We start from the raw sequence: 27254 nt of genomic DNA, 5'->3' as shown, positions 1-27254 counted from the left end.
TTATTTTTTAATAAAATAGACTAAAATATGTTATTTTAATTTTACAGAAAAATATATATTTTTTATAAATAAAAATAGAGTGTCAGTTTTGCGGTATGCCTATTTAATATCTACAAACTGCACTGAAAAAGGAATGCGATGAAATCAAAGTTGAAACATTTAGAATAGTGTCAGTCGAGGTAGGAATATATAATTGGAAGTGTATGTGTTTTAAAGATTTGGGGTAATAAAAAAGAAAGAGTTAGCATCTAATCAAAAGATAATAAAATTCCTTTGGTTTTTTTTTTTTTTTGTAATTTTATTTTATTTTATTTTTTTCATTTTGACATATGAAGAGTCAATATTTTTAATCTGAATCTAATCTAAATCAATTTTGCAAGGTAATCAAAAAGAAGTTCAGCCAACTCTTACCATTTTATTGGGCTAGATTTCAAAATTCACTATATCAAAAAAAAAAAAAAATACCCGTTTATAAACAAAAATATCAAACATCTGCTACCACAAAAAATAGAAATTCAACAAACCAAATAGACCTAGTAACATGCAGAGATCAATTCAAATCATATACACACACGTCTAAAATGGAGTAAAAAAAACGTTCAGTAATTCATTTCAAACAAAGAACATCTCATACGGAGCCACTAACGGATCCAAAAAATTTTGATAATGGGGCAAAATATATATAATATGATAATAATTTTTATAATAAAAATATTACGTATACATAAAAAATTAGCTATCAAATTATCTACTATAAATTTGTGTATAAATACATAAATTATTTAATTTTTTTAATGTGTATTTTGTATTTCAAAATTTATATTTTAAGATTTATTTTTTACAAGTGCTTATTTTATATATACGTAGCATAATTGTTGTTATAATTATATTTTGTTATTGTAAAATATGATTAGATTTCAAAATATCTAATTACAAATTAAAATACTAAAATAGTAATTTAAATAATAACATATAATTTAAAATTTAATTTTTTATATTTCATATTGTAAAACCTTGACAATATAATTAAAATGTCTTTTTTTTGTATATATCGTTAAACAATCATTTAAAACTCAACTTTCATACAATTAGCTCTTGATAATATTTATAGTTGAAAAAGTTTATTTAAGGGTAAAGTACTAAATTAGTCCCCTACGTTTGGGCGTAATCCTGTTTTGGTCCTTAAGGTTTAAAGTGTCCTATTTGAATCCAAAAATGTTTCATTTAGTTTCAATTTAGTCCCACCGCGAGGTCAAAGATAAATAATTAACGAAATGTCCTACATGACAGCAATATAAGAATAAGGTCGATAATTTGGAGAATAGGTACAAGCTCCAGAGGCATAAAATCAACCGTGGATGCATCAATACATGTATTTAACATTTTTTTTAGTTTTATAGAAAATATTTCATTTTAATTATAAGAAAATGATAAATAAATGTATTGACGCATCCACGGTTGATTTTGTGCCTCTGGAACTTGTACTTATTCTCTAGATTATCGATCTTTGTTCTTATACTGCTGTCATGTAGGACATTTTGTTAATTATTTATCTTTGACCTCCAGTGGGACTAAATTGAAGCTAAATGAAACTTTTTTGGATTTAAATAGGATACTTTAAACCTTAAGAACCAAAACAGAATTACGTCCAAACGTAAGGGACCAATTTAGTACTTTACCCTTTATTTAATTAGTGTAGTTATTATGAAAAAAACTAAAGCTAATTTTAAAAGAAGAAATACAAATGGATAGATAATATTCTTTCGAGTCGATTTCTAAGAAAGAATATCAATCTTATTTAAATTTGAAACTTGATCATTATAATGGACATCTAATATGAAGTTCTCAAATTGGCTATCAAGTGTCGAAAGTTGAATAAAAAATTATTGTAGGGTCAAATTTAATAATTTAGTGGGACAAATAAATATTATTATTATATACTACTCAATAAAATTTCAAATTGTAGTGGGGGCGCTTGCTCCCACACCCTAAAGAGTGGATCCGTCCCTGTACGGAGCCTTGAAACATAGAAGAAACATCCATTTAACTGTAAACCTTAAACATGTACTAACCTTGTTGATTGCGGTGACAACTCAATAAGGAGGCGTGGCGCGACAGAATAAGAGGATGAAGTAGAGATGTGATGACGCGGCATCGCGGTGCAGCTGTGTGACGGGCGGCCTTCTTCCTCGACAGAAATGCGCGTCGCAGGGAACAGTAGGGCAGTGCGGCTGTGCGTGGCGCAGTGGGGCGATGGGCGGCCTTCTCACTCGACAGAAATGCACGACTGTCGGAAACAAATGCACGGTACCTCCGTGGGGAGCAGGGGCAGAGGTGTGCATTGTAACACCCTAATTACCCTAAGCCTTACCTCATGCCGTAAAGCAAATGTTAATTAAAGGTCACGACAATTCTAAGGCTTATATATATATATATATAGAAACAAATAGTAATTCTAGAAGCCCGATGAAGAAATAAGCTCAAAAACAGAGTTATAAAAGCGCAAACGTTCACACGAAGCTACAAACTTAAGGGATAAGATATAGATACAAGATAAGGAAGCATAAATAGATATATGAGTATAATAGTCATAAGGAACTAGCTTCAACCCACAGAGTTTAGGCCAACTAGTTATATACAGACATACAAAGTTTTGAAAGTAAAACCAGCATATACAATATATCTCTCTCAAAGTAAGCCTCTAAGGCAAGTTTAATACAAAAGTGAGAGTACTAAATAAAAGAAATCAAAAGACAAAAGGTGATAGAAGATCCTTCGCTCTGTCACCACCACGCAACTCACCGAGGTGGGTTACGATTTACATCTGAAAAATAACAACAAAGTATGGAATGAGAATCGGAGGTTCTCAGTATGGTAATAGTGTCCAATAATGTAAGATGTAAGACTTCGGGATGCCAGAGGCCATTCTAGAGCTTCATATCAACCATAATTCAACTTAAAGCATAACTAAATTTGAATCCATCATTTTAAAACCATAATGAAATAAGGAAATCTAACTTAGGGATTTTCTACTCTAACATTTACACCGATGTCCCACAGCCTTCGCCAGCCTAACCTCCATGCGATCCCATTGCCAGCGCCTTCCGAACCTCCTCAATCCCAGCAAAAAACACAAGTAATAGCAATGCAAGTAAAGTACAAGTATAAACATGTATATCAAGAACTTCAAGAAGCAAATAATCATGTTATACAATTAGGCAAACAATGCAAGTCGACAAAGTAAGCAAACAGATAAAATATGCATGTGATGAATGCCTGTCCTATTTGACTTTGATATCACATCGTCGGTTCAACTGCCAACCCGACACATCCCCATGGAGATGTCGCCTTTCGACCACAAATATAGATACAGGAACCCCCATAGCTATAGTGCCGGGCACACTCCTGTGATCCGAAAGGATGTGAGCGGGATACGCTGCCACAGACCTCACATTTTAACGTAAGCAGGATAAACCAACCGTCCTTACGCCACGGCCGTGACCTCGACAAGCGGGATTAACCAGCCGTCTTTGCCAGGCGCATAGCGTCTCAACAATCTCAGTATAAAACAGTATATCAGAGGTTTTTCAGAAATCATTTTCAGTACTCAGTCTAATCCGAATCCTAGACTCTGTCTCAAACATCATCAAATCTACAACTCCATAATTTCAACATACCAATCGTCTTTACAGTACTCTACCACTTAACTCAACTAATCCACCCTCAGTACTCCAAATTCTAAGACTCCGTCTTCTAAACTTTATACCTAAAATGATCTAGTTAACTTACTTATGGTATTCTCTATGTTTGAAAGCCTAAAAATAAGTTAAGACACCCTAGGTAAGCTTTACGGAAGTTGACAAGCTTGCCGGGAAGGTAAAACAGTTAAAAACAAGGTTTTCTTAAAAAAAACAGGGCAGTGTGTGTACGCATTGAGTTGTACGTACTCACTCTCAGAAGAGTTTTCTCAAAGTGTGTGTATGCATAGAGGTGTGCATACGCACAGAAGGTAAAATTTTTCATTTTGTGTGCACGCATGAATATGTGCAAACGCTCTCAACAGAAGGCACTTCCCAGCATGTGCGTACGCACAACTTGTAAATTTCGCAAGGTGTGTGTGCGCACCAGAGTGTGCTAACGCTCTCAACAGTAGGCATATCCCTCTGTGTGTGTGCGCACAAGGGTGTGCGTACACATGTATTCAAAATTTTACAGGGTGTGCATACGCACAAGTAAAAACATGGCCCCTGCTCAGAGCATGCACACAACAGTGGGCGTGCCCACACAAACCAGAACTCACAATTTCTGCAACATCACAGAAATAAGATTTTTGACACAAACTTCCAACGATCGTATCTTTTTTTACAAAATTCTTATTTCTACAAAATCTATACATTTTTAAAACTCTTTGAATTATCTTTAATTTGATACAAAATTTAATCAATTTCAAAAACTGTTACTCAAGATATGATCTGCCAAAATTGGCCCAAAATCTGTTTTTACCAAAAACCTTAAAACCTTAATTTCACCAAATCTCTCAATTCAAAAACAATTGCTCTACATCCAAACCAGTCCTAATTTATCTAATTTATATTCATATACGTTCCAATTCATTCCACAACCTACAATTCACATTTTCATCCTTTCCACAATAAATCTTTCAAACAATATGCAACAACATCCACATCAATAATTTCTCATACATAAATTCATCACTTACCACCCATCATTATCATAATAGTCATCCACCACCAATTATAGCTCAACATCGATAATTCATCATCATACAACATTAACTCCAAATCAACACCCTTTATAAACAACAACCTCATTTCAACAATTATCAACAATTAATCTAATCCTATCCTAAGGTCCACTAGCCTAAGTGTCCAGAAATATTACATATTACATAGAGAAAATCGAAACCACACTTTGGTCGATTTCCAATATGTGTTATACACCAAATTTGTGTCCAAACCAAGCCTCCAATCACCAACAATTAATCCAAAGCTCCAATAATTCACAATTCAAGCTAGACATACATAATTTTATCATAAATCAAAACTTAGGGTTCATCAATTTCACAAATTCACAAGGTACAGAGTTTTTTTACCTTCTCCGATGGTGTTGGAGCACAAACCACCAATAGCCCAACCTTAGAGACCACCTAATCAATCAAAACATAAAAATTCACTCAAAATCAACACCTACATTTTCAAAAATTCTTAGGGCTTCAGAAAGAAGAGAAAATTTTGAAATCTTACCAATACAAGTTAGATGAAACTAACGGGCTCAGCGAGAGTTTTGCGTAGCTGCTGACGGCACGCGAATCAGAGCTCCGTAGCTCAAGTTATGGTCAATTGAAGGTAGGTGTGAATAGTGTTTGTGAAACCCTCTTCTCTCTTCCTCTCATTCACGTTCCTTCAGCCTTCTTATGCTGAAAGTGGGTGAATTTGTCACTTAAGTGACTTTTTATATGTTGGACTTAGACTCGGTCCAACTCGTTAGCAATTTTGGACCGTTTGACCCAATTTTAGGCCAAACCATTAAAATTAGCCCCCGATTTTTAATTCTAATTGTTTTCTTAAGCTTTTCTACTGTTTTTATCATTCTTGCACAGTATCAAACAGATTTAAACCGGTACTGCCGGTTAATTTATCGGTTCGCGTTTTTACGAAATTATCTGGCATTAACTTCAGAAAAAGAGCTTAGAAATATTTTTGAATTACAACGTATGTCCCTACCCTCTACTCTAAATGATTTTTGGAATTCTCCATCCATTGGTACTTTTAAGATTAATTGTGATGCTAGTTATCCTGGTTCGGGTGATAGTGTTGGTTTTGCTTATGTTATTAGATATTGTAATGGGAGTTGGCAAATGGGGTGTTTGGGAATGATTGAGAGTAATAGTATTCTTCAAGGGGAATTGTTTGCTATTTGGAGAGGATATCTCTTAGTTTGGGATGTGGGTCAACAAGATGTTATTTGTGAGACGGATTGTATGGAAGTGTTTAATCTTGTTACTAATCACCAAGATGGTTTTGGGTTTATTGATTTATTGGTGCTCAAATAAGAGATATCATGCATTGGAATTGGCGTGTTGACTTTCGTTTGATTATGAGAGATGCAAATACAGTGGCAGACACTATAGCAAAGATGGCGATGAAGTTACAACTTTCTTATGTGGAGCTTCCTTCACCTTGAGAGAAGTTTCAGAATAGTCTTAAACGGAACTGTCTCTCTATTTAAACAATTTCTTTGTTTTGTTTGTCTTGTTTTACTTTGTTTAATTTATTTAAGTCACAAAAAAAAACCTTTTTAACAAACTACGTTAATAATTAAAAAAATATTTGTTAATAATTTCTATAATACCAACATAGTCAAAATAATGAAAATATCACGAAAACTAAGAGTCTAAGACTATCAAATGGGCCAATATGATTCTTTAAGGACCAACCCCTTTGTGTATGCGAACTAAATATTTTGGATTAATTATATATTAAATATTTATGGGCCTACAAAATAAAGACTGCACTTGCATAATAGAAACTCATTGACCTAAATGGGCTAACGACGGACTTCTTTATTAGATTTTTTTTTAATTTTAAAATATGCCATTTTTATTAAAAACCACAAAATAATTAGTTTTCCAAAAGAAACTCTCATGATCCATTTTGTTGGGCTTAGGTGGTTTTTGTTTGTTGTCTCCTTTTGGAGTTTAAATTAAAATGTGGTAGCAGATAGATTTTGGAATTTTTTCCAAAAATTTAAATTTAAAATAAATAGATCAGAGAGTAAATAATTATTTTTTTATCATGAAAGATTTGGACGCTGATAAAATTAACCACAAAAAAATGAAACTAATGTTATATCCATCAAAAATAAATTTTATTTGACAAAAATATTTAAATATTAAATTTTTATTGATTCAGTTCAAAAAACACATAAAATTCTTAAATTGACCCTATCATATCATTTTCAATTTCTTTGAGAATTTAACCTAGCTATATTAACCATAATAAAAAAAATAAGCAATTAGAATCAGGGTGATAAATTGAATCTAAATAGTTTAAGAAAAAAATTTTAAAAACAAAAAATTAAATCATCATAATAGTGGAACACAAAATATGATTATCTAATTCATATTTAAAAGAAAAAAAAAAGAAGAAAAGGGATAAAAATAAAATAAAACCCTTCAATAAAAAAAGCTATAACAACAAAAGCAGAAGCATAAATTTGGATTTTATAAGAAAATGAGAAAAAGAAAAAGATGCAAAATAATTAAAAGAACATTTAAACAATTTTTTTTCTAGTATACTGTAATAATAACTGATGCAGCGGTTGCAAAGTAAATGTGACAACGTATCTGGATAGCAACAAAGAGAGAGAAGAGGGAGGAGATGGAGGAAGAGGAAGAAACGAAGATAGATAGCTCATGATTTCGTTCTATTTTTACTCGTTCAATGGCGACTGCGGCCGTGACCCTCCTCTGTCGTCGCTTTCTTCACTTTTCCTTCTTTTCCTTTTTTTTCTTTTTTAGTTTCTCTCTGTTTATTTTTTTTGTTCTCTGTATGTCTCTCATTCTTGCATCTCTTTCTTTCTCTTATTTGTTGCTACAGAGATGATGGCTTCCAGCGCTCGCACACCCTTCACCCTATTCTTATTTCCTTTTTCTTCCATCTTCGTTCTTCTTTGATTTCTCCTTCTCTTTCCTGTCATCTCTCATGTGTATTTTGACCATTTAGGGTTAAAAATATCTGAAAATGAGTAAGGATAGAATAAGGGAGAGTAGTCATGTCCTATTAGGAATGAATTTAGAGAGGAGTTGTGAGTTTTTTTAATATTATTAGAAAAATTTAGGATTTTAACTGATTGAAGATTATGTGATAGGACAATTTTTAAAAATTATGTGTATTTTTTAATTGACAAAAATTTAATGATTGGATATTTTTTCCAAACAAAATTCATCTTTAATGACTATTGTATTAATTTTACTTTTTTTATTGTCAGTTTTATGAGCGTTTAAATCTTTTGTAGTACAAAATAATTATTTACTCTAGATCAAACAAAGTCTCACTTGTCAACACAAAAAAAAGTCTTACTATTATGAAGAAGGTCGCATCATAGTACATAACAAAATTTATAGAGAGAGAATACAATTTTTTTTGTGGCTGCAGTTATAACACATTTATTCTTTAAAATGCTGGTCATAGCTCAACAGGCACTCAGCCATTTTTCTATTAAGTTTAAAAATTTATTTTATATTTTTATTTTTATAATTATAAATAATATATAAAACCAATATTAAGAGTTAATCATAATTTTAGTGTCCAATTCTTTTAGATTATATTTACCCTCAAACAAATCATTTCATAAAACAAATTATATGCATAAAACAATCATAAAATTTATTTTAAAATATTCATAATTTTCTACTAAAATAAAAAATCTGAGATGAACCGAATCAACTGATCCAGTGACTATATTTAGCATAAAATTTATTTTAGAAAATTCACTTTCAGAAACATGTAGCACCTAAGATTTGAACGATGGACCTCTACTATAAAGGTGGCAACATACACTCTATCTGCGAGTATCCAACTCAATTCAATCCAGTCAGATAGGGTTACCAATCTGATCCGCAATAGTAGGACAGAGTATGGGTATGATTCTTATGCAGGTCGGGCAGGGTGCAAGTTGAGGCTCAACCCTACTCGACCAACCTCCATCCTATATATGTAGATGTTATATACTTATATAAAAATCTGTTTTAAGTGGATGTTGAACTAAGGACCCCTAACTAAATATAAAAGATCATTAGTCACTAAGAAAAGATCATTAATTGATAAATTATCATCAAGTTATATAATAATGTTACAACTTTTTAATAACCCACGGATAAAGTTGGGTATCTGCAGGTTAAGAACTGGTAGAATTAAAGTTGGAATATTCTCAACCCGCAAATAGAAGAGGGTTGGGTTTATATAAAAATCTCAACCCGCAAGTAAGATTAGGGTTGAATCCAAACCTACCCTACCCTATCCATTGCTACCTGCATTATCTCCATTCTCTACTCAGCCAAATTTGTTATTACACCGTAAGTAATACCAATTAAAATTAAAATATATGTTATATAAAATAACAATTAAATTATAATTTTTTATAATTTTATTATTATCATTTAATAATGATATTAAATTATAATTTTATAATATAGTATTATATATTATATTATATTAAATTATAAATATGTTTATTTATTTTTACTATTTAAATTGTTATATTATTATAATTTTATATTTTTATTTTATTATTATTGAGTTAAACGTTTCGACTAATAACCTCCTAGTTGAATCATTAATCCAGTGATCCAATAATTTAGTCGTATTAATTACTTGTTCATTTTTTATAATTATGATACTCTCTCAGTCTTTCTTTTACTTATTCTTGTGAGTTTCGTATTTACAAAATATAATTTTCATGTATTCGTATAACTAACATAAAGTTTTTCATTGTGACAATATTTACATAAAATTTTTTCTGTATTCTTCTACTTCTTAGGTTATGTAAGTTTTAGTTTATTATTTTTTATCATATATTTTATGTTTTTTAACCATTAATTTTCATAGATTTTATTTTATTTTATTTTATTTTATTTTATTTTATTTTGGAGTGTTGAACATAAATAATACCATGTATATGAAATTTTCTCAATATTAGAATAGCGGTGGCTTGGAGATAGCGGCGATACATTCATCTCGTTTGGGCGGCCAGTTCCTCGTCCCGAAAAAAGTTTTCGATTTCCGGCAGTAGCTGGGAATCAATAAAAAAACCCACGTCGAAGTTCTTTTTCTTCACGGAGAGCACCAGACCCGGGTTAGAGCTGGATTTTCTTTTCTTGGGGTTAGGGATCACGACCACTTTGGGCTCCTCAACCTGAACGCCTGAAGACTGTGCAACCACCACGGCCAACCTCACCACCAGCACTTAGCCCGGGAGGTGGCCTAGTCGAGGGGCTGAGATTGAACCTCAGGCTCGTCGGCTTGAGGGATCTCGGCTTGAGGAGTGGAGGAATCAAAGTTCTCGTCATCCCCGGAAAAGAAGTGAGTCATCAAACGGCTAATTGAAGTGTTCCCAGTGGCCATCCCGATTACAAAAGAAAATAACCAAGTTACAAAATCGATAATAAAGCAGCAGTATACAATTCGAAAAAATGAAAGAATGACAGTAGGAAGCATCAATTTATCTACACAGTCCTAACTAGCTTCCTAGTCACCCATCAAGAGATAGGGGTTAAGGTTATTAGAATCAAATCGCCAATAAGACATCGGCAATTTGTTGGTTCTGCCAACCTATGCCGTCATAGGTGACCTTAATCATATAATTAGAGTTGGCGCCAAAGCTTTAGTAGGTCGAGATGTGCCTTTCTCCATCAAGGGTGAGCCAGAAGAGGTGAGAATCTCGAGCTGGTCTCACCTTGAAGAAAGTTTCTTTAAATCCATGGAAGGAGTCTTTAAAGAGACCAAAGTTCCTCCGGTTCTGTACGGCTCGGAAAGAGAGGTATCTTTTTTTCATGTTTACCCTCCCGAGAGGGATTTGTAAAGAGAAAGAAATGGAGCAAAACCTCCACAGTGGCTGGAAGATCCAAGTATTCACAAACCATCTCAATATAGTGGATGGCAACCCAACTGTTTGGATGGAGTTGCGAAGGAGCAACCTCGCATCTGTTTAAAAAGGCCATAATAAAAGGGGAGAAACGGAAGCCAAACACCCAATGTAGTGAACATGGGTTTATACCCCCACATTCAATCTGAGACACGAGGAGCCTCAATGTTCAGCTGGCAAACGCATTCGTGGGGACCCAGCACTAGGACCTCGTAGTTCGCCTCCTCGGTGCCACTGCCACACAACGCTCCTGAGTCACATAGCTCTTGTAATTCCTCCGCGGTTATCCTGGAGGACGTGCTCGTGACATCAATAGTACACCAAGCGTACCGATTCACAGGGGGTCGCTGTGCCATACTTACAACGGGGGCACCACTTAAATCGTGAGGTCAGGAAAAAGTTCTAAGTTAAAGCTAAGTTATTCTACACTTAAACCAAAATCATCCTACACTAAACCTTCTAGCCGAAACTGCAAAAAGGAAGCCTATGGCACCCTTTTGAAAACTATCTAACAAAGCCAGTTTGATCCAAAAGGTAATTGCAACAAGAAACCAGTATGATAATGTCATAGAGTATTGCAAAAAAGTAGCCATTTACCAGTAAAGATGAACGTAAAAGTTGCAGGAAGAAAACAGTAGCAAATATAGAGGAAGAATGAAACCCACCAGAAAGGACAGAAAGGATGATCGTAACGATGCGATTGGTGATGGTAGTAAGAAAAATGAGGGGCAATAAGGATGGCAGAGGAAAATATGGAAGTTACAAAAAGGAAAAGAAATGGAGGAAGAAGAAATGAAGGTAACTGTAATTGAAGGGGGAGAAGCGCGAAAGACCAGGGGTATAATGATCTTTTCCACGCACTTTCAAATCATTCTTAAGGAACATTAAATGCTCTGGGCACGAGATTTGAAGTGACATCTCAAGCAACAATTGGGGACAACTCACGCATATGAAGAAGGCGCTAGAAGAATTGGAGTGTCGTCGAAGTTGCAATTAAAGGAAGCAAACCACACACGAAGACACGAGTAAGTTAAAGCGCCAGCTGTAAGTCTTACGACTTGACGCATTGGGGACACTATTTTGACCTAGCCCAACAAAGACCGGGGGTCCACTTGGCGGACCCACGACCCGATGGTTCTACGACCCGCTTAACTGACAGTGTCCCTCGCGTGATATGATCCTCCTAACGGAAATCTGGACAGCTGGCAAAAGTTTTCAAATGAAAGGGCCCAAATAAAATGGCCTACCTGAGGACATGGAATAAAGGGGAGGAATCTACCACTCCCCCAATGTACGTCACTATTATCCTAATTAGCCGTCTCATCATACGGACGCTTACTTTAGCATCAGAGTGTCTTTGTAGATGATCCCTAATAAACCCCATTTTTAAGGTTTATCCTATGCTTAATCTAGTGGATTTTACCCATTATTCTCACACTTATTCATAGAATTCACATGTTGTACATTTTCCTTCCTAATTTTGTGCTATGATTGGAAACATGCTTCTTGGGCCTTTAAATTGCTAATTTTAATCCTCTCTTATTACCATTTGATGCCGTGATATGTGTGTTAAGTGATTTCAGGGATTACAGGGCAGGAATGGCTTAGAGAATGGAAAGGAAGCATGCAAAAGTGGAAGGAATACAAGAAACTGAAGGAACTGCTAAAGCTGTCCAGCCTGACCTCTGGGTACTAAATCGACCATAACTTGAGCTACAGAGGTCCAAATGATGCGGTTCTAGTTGCATTGGAAAGCTAACATCCGGGGCTTTGCAACTATATATAATTTGTCATAGCTTCACCGAAGCCAGGCGATGCGCACGCGTGGATCACGCGGACGCGTGACCTGGCAAAAACCCAATCCACGGTAACGCGTGGACGACGCTCCCGCGTGACTTTGCCGCGACCTGTACGTACCAGAAATTGCTGGGAGGGATTTCTGGGCTGTTTCTGACCCAGTTTTTGGCCCAGAAAACACAGATTAGAGGCTATAAAGTGGGGGAACGCATCCATTCGTTAACACAACTTTCATATTCACAATTATTAGGTTTGAGATGTCGTTTTAGAGAGAGAGAGGTTCTCTCCTCTCTCTTGGGTTTTAGAATTAGGATTTCTTTTATTTTATGGTTATTACTCCATTCCAGGTTCAATGTTTACTTTAATTTTATGTTCTCTTCTACTTTTAATTACTCTAATGCTTTTACTTGTTAATTACTTATGTTGTCAAATTGGTTTATGAACTTTTCATGTTAGATTTGAATATTCTATTTAATATAATTTGAGGTATTTCAGATTTATGATTGGTTTATTCTATTTATGATGCTTTCAATTTAATTTAGATTTTTCTCCTTTTTGATTTTAGTTAAGTAATTGGTAACACTTGAGTTATCAAACTCAGCGGTCGATTGAGAGTTGGAAACTGCTGATTGACTTGGATCCTTCTAAAGCTAGTTTTTCCACAGGAGTTGACTAGGACTTGAGGAATCAAGTTAATTAGTCCACTTGACTTTCCTTTATTTAGTAAGGGTTAACTAAGTGGGAGCAATAACAATTCTCATCACACCTGATAAGGATAACTAGGATAGGATTTCCAGTTCTCATACCTTGCCAAGAGTTTTTCATAATTATTAATTTACTTTAATTATTGCCAATTTATTTTCCTGTTCCCTATTTCAAAAACCCAAAAATATACCCTTTTTCCATAACCAATAATAAATCATACCTCCATGTAATTCCTTGAGAAGACGACCCGAGGTTTAAATACTTCGGTTATAAATTTTATTCGGCAAACCTATCATGAAGTAAATCGAATGTCTTCCAAGCTTCAGAATCCCGCGGATGCCTCATCTTCGAATCTTTCTTTTCTGCCGAAGCATGCCATCGCATTGATTGAGCAGTCTTAGAACACATGAATAATCGTTGAAGTCTCGGTTTTAGTGAAAAGTATCACAAGATCTTTGCCGGTTTCTTCTTTTTAGCATCGCTCCATTTAGATGTCTTGCATATTTTGCATTCTTGCAAATCTTCATCCTTCCCCCAATATAACATGCAGTCATTAGGGCAAGCAGGTATCTTGGTATAATTAAGCCCTAATTTGTTTATGGTTTTCTTGGCCTCATAGAATGTATTTGAAATCTTGGCATTTCCAAAAGCATCTTTTATCAACTTGAGGATTTCGGTCATGGCTTTGTCGCTTATTCTGTATAAGCACTTTATGTGATACATACTAATCAAGAAAGACAGCTTTGAATACTTTGTGCACCCTTCATACAATTGCTCATTACCATCTTCCAACAACTTGTAAAATTCTACATTTTCTCCATTGTGCTCTTTATTTTCTGCATTGTCTCCATCTCCATCTTCTATATTGTCTTCATCTCCATCTCCATCTTCTATGTTGTCTTCATCTCCATCTCCATCTTCATTCAAGTCAGGTCCAGCAACTCCAAAAGCGTCACTGATCATTGTTACCATTGGATGTTGAGATGTCGAATCATCTTGTAAAATATGACTAGTTTGATGAGCTTGTGACCCAAGTCCAACTGCTTCTTCACCATGCCAATACCAAACTTTGTAGTTTTTCGGAAATGGCTTGACTATTAAATGTTCAAAAACTTTCTCTCTTATTTGCCACTTGCCAAAACCACACACCGGACAAGGGCATTTAAGCTGATGACCCCCGAGAGATCGATGCTCAAAAGCAAAATCCAAAAACTTGTTTAGACCATCTTTATACTCATCCGTGGTTTGTGGTTTTCCAATCCATGACTTATCGATTGACATGACTAAGAGGAACTATAAATAGGGATTTTAAAAAATCTATATATATATATATATATATATATATATTCTAAAGGCAAAAAATTTATTCTTGTATGCGAAAATTAGATATTAAAAACTTACTTAAATAGTATTCTAAAGAAAAATATAAGAAAATTATAATCACCTCTTTCAAATAATAATTTTTCTTCTTTTTTCTTTCCCAATAAATATTAAAACTTGAAGCTTTCAAAGTAAAGTAGCTAGCAGCAAGAATTGAAGAAAACCACCTGTTTCACATAAAAAATTATCACCAACAGATTTATGTTAGTTAAAGCAAGTTAGCTAGTTATCTAAATAATCAAACATTAGTCAAGGTCTGAAATAATTATTAGTGTCATTATCTATATAATATATGTATGGTTGGTGTTTTTTATTCAGCTAAAATTTAATTTGGTTGAACGTAATATATTACTAAGCAACTATACAGTTTCAGTTATTCATTTATTTTAAAAGAAACAAAGATATATTACCTTTAATATAATAAGAAACAAGAGCAGGTGATTAATTAAGCAACTAAAAATTTGAACAAAATTGCAATAAAGGAACTACATGCTCACATCGAAAAGGAAAACTATACATGCAATTTAAAATACGAAGATTTGAAGTTCCTAATGTTGATAGTTGTTGAGATTTAATGCTACACAGAGCAACCAAACTATCATTAATGAAATGAGCTTTTCAATGCTTATTATTAGTTAATAAAAATAGATCAAATTAAAGAGTAGAAAAGGAAACTTTCGATGTATAATAATAATAAGTGTTATGGGGTCAAACAAAAGGGAAGCAACAACACGTGGTTATACACAATAAAACTAGATTATTACTCCTAACCTAGCTAGCTAATTCAGAGAACAGAACCATCCAAGAATGTGTGTGTTTACATTTAATATTATTAGAGTTAATATTACAATGCTAAGGGTTGATGTTATGCACTAATTTATTTGAACTAATTTACAGTGCAAGGACATGTTAATCAAATAATGAGCTACACTACATGTTTGATGTTGATGACCTGTGACTGAAATGAAACAAGAACTACAGCATACACTAATGTGTCTAAGTGCAAGGGTTAGAGGTGTTCTTGCACTTGCTAAAATAAGTTTGGCTCCTCTACCATGAATACGCAATACAAAAGGCACAAACCTCAATAAGTAAGATCATAGTGAAACAGGACATGATCAGTCAATTATTAAGTTCCAATTTCCAACATGACTACCGATGTACCGCATGTATAAAATATAAGTACTAGCCTTCAATAGAGCAATTCAGATTGCTAGCAAGAACGGATGACTCAAACTCATTTACAGAACAAGGACATATTTTGATTTCTAGAATTTATCCAAAAGATATAAATGAATAAAAAAATAAATGTTTAGTTAATGCAAAAAACATTGAACAGAGCAAGGGCAGCAGAACTAAACAACTACAGAAATTACTCATTTATAACTACCTGGGTGAGCAAATCGTGTGGCCAAACCTAGTGGCGTTTCCTTCTACAAACACAAAGTAGCTAACATTTAGTTTATTAAAATAGAAAGAAGCAAATTCAGGATGATTGCAATCATGTTAATGCATTATTAGAAGTTTAAAAACAAATTTAAATCAAAACTACCTGCTGTTAGTGTATTAAACAGTTTAGGCATTTGGCAATCACTACTGTTGCAAGCTGAATGAGGAAGCCATATGTCAAGGAACTGAAATCCATGCACTAAAATGGCCTATATTACGAAATGCACAAAACAGTATCATTACACCAATAGCCACTGCAAACATCAGAAACAAGATGAGTGAATCCCAAATCTGCCGTGATACATACTAAGTAGTAATACCTGTAGGGTCTCAAAAGCAATACTTAATGGCTCAAAATATAATAACAGATGCAGAGAGGACGGATCGCTTCTATATACTGACACACAAAACCTTATCCTAGGAGAATTAAAAAGAAAAAAGCGTCAGGAGAATTTTTAAAGCAATAAAATTACAATAATGATGTTAATAGTACTTGATTTAGCATTCATAGAAATTAAATCTAAAATATGGTACCACAAAGCTTCACATGGTAACTAACTAATAAGATATATACTATTTACTGTTTTCAACAATTTTAATGTGCTAATTATTACATATTTCTTGAGAACACTTAAGAAATTAAACGTAATATTATAGATGAAATATCAATAATCATTCCTCTCTTTTTACAAAATCTTGAAAACAAGAGATACTATTTTGTTAAAAATTAAAGAAACATGTTGCACTTACTTAAGCCTAAACCTGTTTTAGATTCCAACTGTGAACCTTTCAGCAGATTTAGTCTTCAATAAAACAATTGAACGAGCTCATCAATTTAAAATTTGAAGTAAAATGTCTTGTACATACAAATTAATTTATGATATTGAACTAACCCAACAATTTTTGGGGGAAGGCGACAAATAATTTTAGGTCTGCAACATAAATCCCAATTCAAATATCCCCTGCGAGAATATTATCAACTAAATCAAATATAACCTCAGAAGGAAGTGCGAAGTGCGAAGTGCAGAAAAGGAAAATCAAAAGGAAAAAGGGATGTTAAGCGAAGATTCATGAACATGCAGCATAAAACATTAAAATAACCTCAAAGAAGCTGAGTAGCAACGGCGAGAAAGAGCCGTCGGCGGCGTGAAGGAGTGTAGTAGACCAGTGGCAATGAGCAGCATCGACGGCAGATCTGAGATCCGAAAGAAGGGAGGGTGAAAGGTTGAAAGGTTGAGATCTGAGATCTGAGATCAGAGATCTGAGGTGAGTGCAACCTAGAACAAGGGATGGTTAAAGGTTGAAGAGGAAGCGACGGTGGAGGTTGAAGAGGTAGCTATGGAGAGAGACGAGGGAGATCAGGGATAGAAGGGAGAGCGAGCCCTCATCTGTTTCAAGCTAGGGTTATTGTAAATTTTTATATTATATACGTATGAAAACGGCGGTTCAAAACCGCCATAATCACTTGAACCGCCACGAAACACAAAGTTAATTATGGCAGCAATTGGAAATGCCATAATAACCGGTTATTACGGCAGTTTTAAAGAACCGCCATAATATTAATGCCATTTTAAACTCTTTTTTTTTGTAGTGTCTCCACTGAAACCTTTTACTTGACAAATGTTCTTTATGTACCCTCATTCTCTTACAATATTCTTTCAATTTCTTAGGTTGTCACTCAACTCTTACATACATTTACTTTTAATGATATTAATTGTGTCAAATAGGATTGGATGAGCCTGCAGATGATTGGCACTACTGATCTCCAAAACGGACTGTATATACTAAATCCAATTTATCTCCATTATGTTCTCACCTTAGGATCGGATCACTAAGACAGATCATACACTCAATTTTTGCTGATAGTAGCTCTACAACCTTATGGCAATGATAGACTATGCCACATTTCATTAGATAGATTACTTGCTATGCATAAGAATTATTATTTTTTGAATTGTAACTTGCAATCATTGAACAATGTACCTTGTGAACCTTGTCACTATGCCAAACAGCATCGTTTACCATTTTCCTAAAAAAAAGTTCATTCAGATAATTGTTTTGACTTAATTCACATTGATATTTGGGGACCTTTGGCTATATCATCCACAATCGGCCATAAATATTTTTTGATGATTATAGATGACAAATCTCGATTTACTTAGACTTATTTCATGCAAACAAAATCTAAGGCATCACATTTAACAAGGAATTTTGTTCAATTAATTAAGACACAATTTAACAAGGTCATCAAATGTTTACGCATTAACAATGGCAAAAAAATTCCATATGCCTGAATCTATGCTTCAAAAGGAATTCTATACCACACCACTTATGTTGAAACTCCTCAACAAAATAGTGTGGTGGGGAGAAAGCATCAGGATCTTCTTAACATGGCTCGAGCCTTACTTTTCAAAAGTCATCTCCCCATAAAGTTTTGAAATTTTGCCATTGCATATGATGTCCACATTTTGAACAGAATTTCAACTACACCTCTACATTTCGACAACACCTTTCAAGTTCTTCATTAATCTCTATCAAACATGCAACACTTCAAGGTGTTTAGATGTTTGACATTTGTTGCAATTTTGGCTTCTTAACAAAAGAAACTTGATAGGAGAGTTACAAAGTGCGTTTTCTTAGGATATAAGTTAGGCGCTAAGAAATTTCCTTTATTGAATTTACATAGCAAGGATATTTTTTTATCAAAAAATGTGATTTTTTTTATGAACATAAATTTTCCTTTATGCATGAAGCTGTTACAACTGACTTATTAACATATTCATGTAATTTTGATATGACTAGAATTTTCATCTTTGATGCCTTTTCACCACTTCACTTAATATTTAAATTGTTTGTCACAAGTACAAACCCAATAAAATTAACCGAAGTATTCAAACCTCGGATCTCTCAAGGAATTGTAGGGAAGTGTATGTATTATTGGTTATGAGATTGTATCTTTTTGCATTTTGAGTTTAATAAGCAAGGAATGTAAATAACAAGAAAATAAACTAATAACTGAGAAAGCTCTTAGCAGAAGTCCTATCCTTATTATCATTGTCAATTGTGATGGTAATTGTGAATTGCATTCACTTAGTTAACCTTTAACCAATGGAGGAAGGTCAAGTCCATACAATCAACTTGAGTTCACAAGTCCTAGTCAACTCAAAGTGAGAGACTAGCTTTAGTGAAATTCAAGCTAACCGGTAATCTTCAATTACCAATCAATAAAAGAGTTTTGATAACTCAAGAGTCTCTAATTGATCAATCCAAGTTAAGAACATAAAAATCTAAATTAAAATCCACCCAAGCATTTCATCAAACACTTGGAAGGCACAAAATAAAAATATAGAAAATTAACACGGAATATTAAATCCAAACAAGCAATTGCAAGCATCAATGACTAACAATTAAAAAGAGCAACAATAATCATAGAAAACATAAATTGCATTAGACGAAATCAAATGTAACAATAGCTCATAAACATAAAAATGACGAAAAAGGAAAATTAACAAGAGAAGAAGATGAACTAAAGTGCTTAAACAAATAAAAGTAAGAGAAAACTAAATTAAAGGAAGATTGAACCTGAACCTAAGGAGAAATTGAAAGAAAAAATCCTAAAACCTAAAGAGAGGAGAGAGCCTCTCTCTCTAGAAATCTACATCTAAAATCTAATTAATGTGAATGAAAAGTGAATTATTGATCCCCTCCTCCAGCTCTGCTTTGCAGCCTCTAATGTGCATTTTCGGGCTTGAAACTGGGCCAAAAGCAGCCTAGAAATTGCCCCCAGCGTTTTCTGTAAATTGCAGCACGTGACGCTCTGTCACACGTACACGTCAGCCACGCGTGCGCGTCGTATGTCTATTTCACTGGTCACGCGTATGCATCTCTATGCATGCGCGTCGCTTCCAGCTTCTCAAAACTTCAATTTCTTGTGTTTCTTCAACTTTTGCATGCTTCCTTTCCGTCCTCTAAACTATTCCTGCCCTATAAACCTGAAAACACTTAACACACATATCACGGCATCGAATGGTAATAAGAGAGGATTGAAATTAGCAAATTTAAGGCCAAAGAAGAATGTTTTCAATCATAGCACGAAATTAGGAAGGAAAATGTAAAACATGCAATTTCTATGAATAAGTGTGAGAATAATGGATAAAATCCACTCAGTTCAGCATAAAATGTACAACGAAATAGTGGTGCATCAAATCTTCCCACACTTAAATGTTAGCATGTCCTCATGCTAAGCTTAAGAGAAGCTACAAAGGTGGTGAAGAGGAATGGTAGAATATATGAAATGTAACCTATCTAGATGAATGTAACTAAATGTGAAATGCTTCTAACTACTTAGTTAAAAGTAAATCAAATTTTCCAAGAACAAATATGAACTGGATTCTACTAATTCAAACCTCAAAATGAAATACATGTAGACCTGCAAGAAGAAAGCTCGTGAAAGCCGGGAACAAAGAATCGAACATCGAACCCTCACTAGACATGTATACACTCTAATCGCTCAGGTGTTTAAGGTTCGATTCTCTCAATTCTCTACTAATCTTGTTTTCTAAGGCTTGCTCTTCTTCTACCAATCTACAAAAATTTGATGCACAAATACACATATCAAGAGGTCTTTTCAAGGGTAGTAATGGGGTTAGGGTCAAGGTAGGATTGTATTTGGTCAAGTGGACAAAAATATGAATCCTTGATTAACCCAAACTTCCCACTTAACTTAAGACATTCCATGCAATCAGAATATAAAATCTAACTACCCATTAGCTATGTTTTCCACCTATTCATGCATCCAAATTTGAGTACAGTACATATGCATTGCTATCACCATTTACTTTGGGACATTTTGTCTCCTTTTATTATTTGCTCTTTTTCTTTTCTTTTTCTTATCATTTTTTTCTTTTTCTTTTTTTTTTTTCTCTTGTTTTTCTCAATGCATATGATTAAGGTGTTGAATGCAAGAATATATGCTCAACTATCATTTTCACATTTTCACTAAAAGTATACAATACCCACTTCTCAAACCAAATGTTCCCAAACCAATTTTCCCACACTTAAATCATGAACACTTTCACTAGTCTAAGCTAATAAAGGATTCAAATTAAGGACATTATTGTTTTCCACTTAGAGTTAGTGATGATCTAAAGTAAAGAATAAATGGGGTTAAAAAGGCTCAAAATTGGTTTGCAAGGGATAATAAAAGGGTAAGGCCATATGGATATGTAAGCTCAGTGAAACAAAGGCCTCAATCACATAAGTGCATGCATACTTCAAACAATGAAAATATAGAATCAAGCAAGACAAAGATCACAATTTTAGAGAGAACAACACACACCAAAACAAAATATTGGTTGATAAGATGCAACTAATCAAATAGGTTCAAAAAGCTCACAAGGTTTGTGTATTCGAGCTCTAAACCATGTTCCAAAATAAATTTCTTCAAGCAAGTTCAACAAAAATTTTAATTCAAATTAGTGAAATGCTCTAAAAAAATTTTTGAAAAAGAAAATATTACTTCAACCAAGTAGTACTTAAATGCAAGCAATTAACTACACATGCAATCTATCATGCAATGCAACAACTCAATAACAACGAAAACTAAACATTGGTGTTGAAAAGAAAGTAACTAACCCACAGAATTCGGTATCGACATCCCATACTTAAAGATTGCACTGTCCTCGGTGCATGCAAAGATGTGCAAGTGGACGGGTTGCTACAACTGATGTGCTTCCTCCAAAGAATGTGCAGATGGGCTTGTCTGTTGCTCCATTTAGAAGTTTTCCCTTTTCCTTCTTGGTGGCCATCCTGAAAGAAGAGAAAAAGGAAGAAGAGTAACCCATAAACAAAAATATGCAAACAAATAAAGTATGGTGGGCTAATGGAAAATAATAATGAGGTTCTCAACTACATGGTAGCTACAACATACAAATGAGAAAATAATATAGGTGAATGGAATATCAATAGTGTAAGAATTGCAACAATGAGGGATAGAGTGGGTTGTGAAAGACAATAGAAGTTCATATCAATGAAAAAGGAATACAAGTGTTATAGAAGATTAGCATTGATCTATAAATAATATCACCCAACAATATAAACAAGTCACTAAGCACCAAAATAATGAAAGAAATATTCGACAGATGAATAAGAACATTTAACACCAATAGAAAAATAACAAATATAGAAAAGAAACTAAAAACATGCACAAAGATAAAATGCAATGAATGAAAGTATGAAAATGCAATAAGAAAAAGAGAATGAAAGAGAATAAGGATGAGAAGAAAGTAAGAAGGGAGGAAGAAAGAAGAATAAATGAAAGAAGAAAGAAGAAGCAAGGAGAGAAGAAAGAAAAAGAAGACGCGACGCAAAAGCGTCGCCCACGCGTACGCATGGGTTGCAGGATGAGGAGGTGACGCGTACGCGTATGTCACGCATACGCGTGGATGTAAATTGTGCTCCGTGCACAATAGTCGCACAGTGGCAGCCCAACCCTCTGTTTGAAGTACTGGACCAGCAGAATTCTGGCGTCGACACGCATGCGTCGTCCACGCCTACGCGTGGATGGTGAAAAACGCAAATGACGCGTATACGTCAGTGACGCGCACGCGTGGGTTGGGTTATGCGCCTGGCACCCCACCAGCACGGTTCTGGCATAACTCTCTGTCCAGACCGCGTTGTCGCGCCGTTCCAGCACGGTTTGGGCATGAGCCAAATTTGGGCATCGACGCGTACGCGTCGGTCACGCGCACGCGTAACAGCTCTTTTTGTTTTTTTTTTTTTAATGAACAAGATACCAAAGTAATGTCAAACATTGATAAACAAGCGAAATCACACTGTAAACTAACTAAACCTGACAAAAAATGAAAATTCAACTTATTACCAATCTAAATAAAAGATAAAATAGGAAGAATTTACCATGGTGGGATGTCTCCCACCTAACACTTTTAGTTAAAGTCCTTAAGTTGGATATTTGATGAGGTCCTTGTCATGGTGGCTTGTGCTTGAACTCATCTTTAAACTTCCACCAACGCTTGGACTTCCAATAGGCTCTAACATTTCCAAGTGAATTCACCAAGCTTTGATGAAGTTCTTCACAAGCTTTGAGCTCCCAAAGTTGATCCTCTTGTATGCCGAGATCCCAAATCTTGTTTCTACACCTGTCTTCAAGTTGATCATCATTGTTCCAACCAGGTGACAAGCAATCCGAATTCTCACTGAAGCATCCAAATAACTTCCTAGACTCAATAAATTGAGAATTATACCAACCATTGTACTTAGACCTTGCACATCCAACCATAACGAACCTAGGATTGTGTTGCCAACCACTAACCATCTCCCTTTTACTCTTAAAACCACAGAGAGCTCTAAGTTGACCATCCGTCTCAAGCAAATCATATTCAAATGGGAAGGTAAAGTTCAAGGATAAGAATTTTACTCACTTGAATGTTGTGTTGGATGGTAATGGCTTAGGGAGAGGTGTTGTTAGTGATCTTGTAATATCCACTCTCTTGTACTCTTCCTTGACTACTTCCACCTCTTGGCGAGCTTCTTCAACTGCAACATCTTCCTCTTGGTAACTTTGTTCCAATTCAATCTCTTCTTCATTATTTACCAAGGGTCTTGGAGGTTGTGCACTTTCTTCCTTGACCTCTTCAAAGTCTTCAACCATAATATGCTTTGGAGGTTGTACACCCTCCTCAACATCGAATCCAAACTTCTTGGAAGGAGGATCTATGACTTGAGATTCCCAAGGAGGTTCCGCATCTCCCAAATCTTCAACTACTTCCTCTTCTTCACTAACTTCAGCTTTCTCCACTTGCTCTAGTACAAAATCAAACTCCTCCTTGATGTTTTCCACCTCTTGACAGCTTTCTTCAATTTCCACTTTCTTGTTAACTTCTTCCAACTCTTCCTCATTGATTGAGTCATGTGTTGGAGGGTGTGTACATTCCTCCTCAATATCGGTTTCACATCCGATGGAAGAAGCTTCAACAAGATCGTTAATGTCGCTTGGTGTAGAGTTGTCTTCAATGATGAAAATTTCCTCTCGTACAACCTCTCCTAAATCTTCAACTATTCCTTCATCATTAAGGGTCTCTACTTCCTCCACCTTTTGGGCCTTCACTCGCTTCTCTTGAAGTATGGATGCGTGGATCCGATCCATTAATTCCCTAAGACAGTCCCTTCTCTCTTGTTCCATGTCACTAGCATAATTTGGATCATGTTGCTCTTGGATTGATGGATATGGATTTTCTTTCATGGAGGGTGGTGGTGGAATGAAGAGAGCATTATGTGGTTAAAAAGGAAGTACACTAGAGTTTGAGGGTTGATAGGAGGTAGAGGGTGGATCCACACGGGATATAAGAGCTTGGAGAGTAGAAGTGAGACTAGTAAGAGTAGAGGTAAGTGTAGGTTGAAGATCTCTTTGCCCTTGGCGAATAACACTAAAGGTATCACATGGTAGCTTGGGGTGGATAGGAAGGTTCATTTGTTGGGAGAAAGGGCTCATAATACGAACGTGGTTCTTCTTGATGAGGATATGGAGATTGTGTATATTGAGGTGGTGGTTCTTGGGGGTAATTGTGTTGGAATTGGGGTGGTTCTATGTATGGTTCGTATGGTGATTGGTATGGTGGATAAGGGTTAGGTTCATGTGGAGGTGAATGGTAGAAAGAAACTTGTGAGTATGGTGGTTCAAAACTATGTTGATGAGGAGGTTCATAGATGTATGGTGGGGCTTGTTGGTAACTACAAGGAGGTCCACCATATCCATTGTCTTCGTATGCATCATGGAATGACTCTTGCTCATAGTACGTTTGTGGAGGTTGTTGCCAAGAGGGTTGTCCATAAGCTTGAGGCTCCTCCCACCTTTGATTGTCCCATCCTTGATGCATGTTCTCATTGTAGCTTCCATTCCCTACAACATAATTTGAACCAAACTCATAGCCAAAGGGGTGAGAATTCATAGTAGCAAATAAAAACAAAAACTAATAAAAATAAGCAACAAAGTCCTAAAACTAACAAAAACTAACAAACAAGCAAAAAAATATATACAATAACCAATAATAAGGCACACGTTTGTAATTCCCCGTCAACGGCACCAAAAATTGATGGGAAAAAATGTCGGTAAAGAATTTTACAAAAATAATCGCATTGCAAGTATAGTTCTAAATTGACAATTAAACCTCAATCAATATTTAAATTGTTTGTCACAAGTACAAACCCAATAAAATTAACCGAAGTATTCAAACCTTGGGTCGTCTCTCAAGGAATTGCAGGGAAGTGTATGTATTATTGGTTATGAGATTGTATCTTTTTGGGTTTTGAGTTTAATAAGCAAGGAAAGAGAATTAGAAGTCCTATCCTTATTATCATTGTCAATTTTGATGGTAATTGTGAATTGATGCCTTCACTTAGTTAACCTCTAACCAATGGAAGAAGATCAAGTGCATACAATCAACTTGAGTTCACATGTCCTAGTCAACTCAAAGTGAGAGACTAGCTTTGGTGAAGTTCAAGCTAACCGGCAATCTTCAATTACCAATCAACAAAAGAGTTTTGATAACTCAAGAGTCTCTAATTGATCAATCCAAGTTAAGAACATAAAAATCTAAATTAAAATCCATCCAAGCATTTCATCAAACACTTGGAAGACACAAAATAAAAATATAGAAAATTAACACGGAATATTAAATCCAAACAACCAATTGCAAGAATCAATGACTAACAATTAAAGAGAGCAACAATAATCATAGAAAGCATAAATTTCATTAGACGAAATCAAATGTAACAATAGCTCATAAACATAAAAATGGTGAAAAAGAGAAATTAACAAGAGAAGAAGATGAACTAAAGTACTTAAACAAATAAAAGTGAGAGAAAACTAAATTAAAGAAAGATTGAACCTGAACCTAAGGAGAATTGAAAGAAAAAATCCTAAAACTCTCTAGAAACCTACATCTAAAACCTAACTAATGTGAATGATTGATCCCCTCCTCCAGTTCCGCTCTGCAGCCTCTAATGTGCATTTTCGAGCTTGAAACTGGGTCAAAAGCAGCCCAGAAATCGCCCCCAACATTTTTTGTAAATTGCAGCACGTGACACTCTGTCACGCGTACGCGTCAGCCATGCGTATGTGTCATTGGTCATTTCACTGGTCACGCGTACGCGTCGTCTATGCGTGCGCGTCGCTGCCAGCTTCTCAAAACTTCAATTTCTTGTATTCCTTCCACTTTTGCATGCTTCCTTTCCGTTCTCTAAACCATTCCTGCCCTATAAACCTTGAAAACACTTAACACACATATCACGGCATCGAATGGTAATAAGAGAGGATTGAAATTAGCAAATTTAAGGCCAAAGAAGCATGTTTTCAATCATAGCACGAAATTAGGAAGGAAAATGTAAAAATGCAATTTCTATGAATAAGTGTGAGAATAATGGATAAAATCCACTCAATTCAGCATAAAATGTACCACGAAATAGTGGTGCATCAATACACACTTCACTTCGCCACCCTCATAACACCCTGAACCTCCCTCCCCACCTACCCCACACATCACTCCTCAACCCCTTTGACATTCAACTAAACCAAAGAGACCTCCAACTCACTTGTCCAATTTTTAGTGTATGCAGTTGTGTTCCACAACTTCTTTGCACAGTGCCACGTCTTTCGGCAATAGGTATCCTATGTCCTGATTCTTATCATATGATCATTTATCGCATGCATACAAAATTTTCTCTCTTGTAATCAACTCCAATACTGAACCGCAGAGTTATGAGCAAGCCATCCAACATGAGTGTTGGAGCCAGGCAATTAAATCTGAAGTGAAAGCCTTTCAAGACAACCACAATTGGTCTATTGTTCCTTTCTCAAAGTCTCATAGAGCTGTGGGTTGCAAATGGGTGGTTAAGATCAAGTATCTTCTAAACGGTGCAATTGAAAGACATAAAGCTTGGCTTGTTGCCAAAGGTTACACAAAAACAACCCGTGTCAACTATTTTGACACATTCAGCCCAGTTCTTAAGCTCTCGACTTTCAGGATCCTTCTTGCTTTTGCATCAACAAAAGGGTGTTATATCCATTAATTGGATGTCAATATCGCATTTCTTCACAGTGACTTGCCTGAGACAGTTTATATGTGTGTTCCACCAGGACTCTATATTTCTCTTAATCATGTTTGTAAGCTTGAATGCTCTTTATATAGCCCCAAACAAGCCAACCTCCAATGGAATCATAAACTTTGTTCTATTTTAAAGCT

At 35.0% G+C, this 27254-nt stretch overlaps 1 protein-coding gene and 1 long non-coding RNA gene across 2 annotated transcripts; both read right to left on the bottom strand.

Annotated features, from left to right (window-relative positions):
• Positions 1-2571: 2571 nt before the first annotated feature.
• On the bottom strand, positions 2572-6916 carry LOC148575087 (uncharacterized). Its single transcript, XR_015904808.1, has 3 exons — positions 5265-6916; positions 5114-5167; positions 2572-2824 (listed from the first exon to the last, which is right to left on the bottom strand). It is a non-coding gene; the product is annotated as an uncharacterized LOC148575087 (long non-coding RNA).
• An 847-nt stretch (positions 6917-7763) lies between these two features.
• On the bottom strand, positions 7764-17384 carry LOC107625626 (uncharacterized). The gene is made up of 7 exons (XM_088503651.1): positions 17098-17384; positions 16890-16958; positions 16317-16413; positions 16100-16205; positions 15938-15980; positions 14612-14714; positions 7764-14460 (listed from the first exon to the last, which is right to left on the bottom strand). Exons 1-7 carry the CDS (start codon positions 17178-17180, stop codon positions 13612-13614), a joined length of 1350 nt encoding a protein of 449 aa, XP_088359777.1. The 5' UTR covers positions 17181-17384; the 3' UTR covers positions 7764-13611.
• Positions 17385-27254: the final 9870 nt, after the last annotated feature.

The sequence above is a fragment of the Arachis ipaensis genome, chromosome B2, assembly GCF_059453495.1.
Source record: "Arachis ipaensis isolate K30076 ecotype BB chromosome B2, ASM5945349v1, whole genome shotgun sequence".
NCBI lineage: Eukaryota > Viridiplantae > Streptophyta > Magnoliopsida > Fabales > Fabaceae > Arachis > Arachis ipaensis.
Note: the sequence above shows the minus strand (reverse complement) of the source record. Positions and strands in the feature narration are given on the sequence as shown.

What these genes read in the sequence shown, in the direction of transcription:
- LOC107625626 (XM_088503651.1), bottom strand. Translation starts at nt 17,180, where the DNA reads ATGCTGCTCATTGCCACTGGTCTACTACACTCCTTCACGCCGCCGACG. An exon ending in TTGCTTTTGAGACCCTACAG is followed by an intron (nt 16,206 to 16,316) that starts GTATTACTACTT and finishes TTCGTAATATAG; the next exon opens with GCCATTTTAGTGCATGGATT. An exon ending in GTTTAATACACTAACAGCAG is followed by an intron (nt 15,981 to 16,099) that starts GTAGTTTTGATT and finishes TTGTGTTTGTAG; the next exon opens with AAGGAAACGCCACTAGGTTT.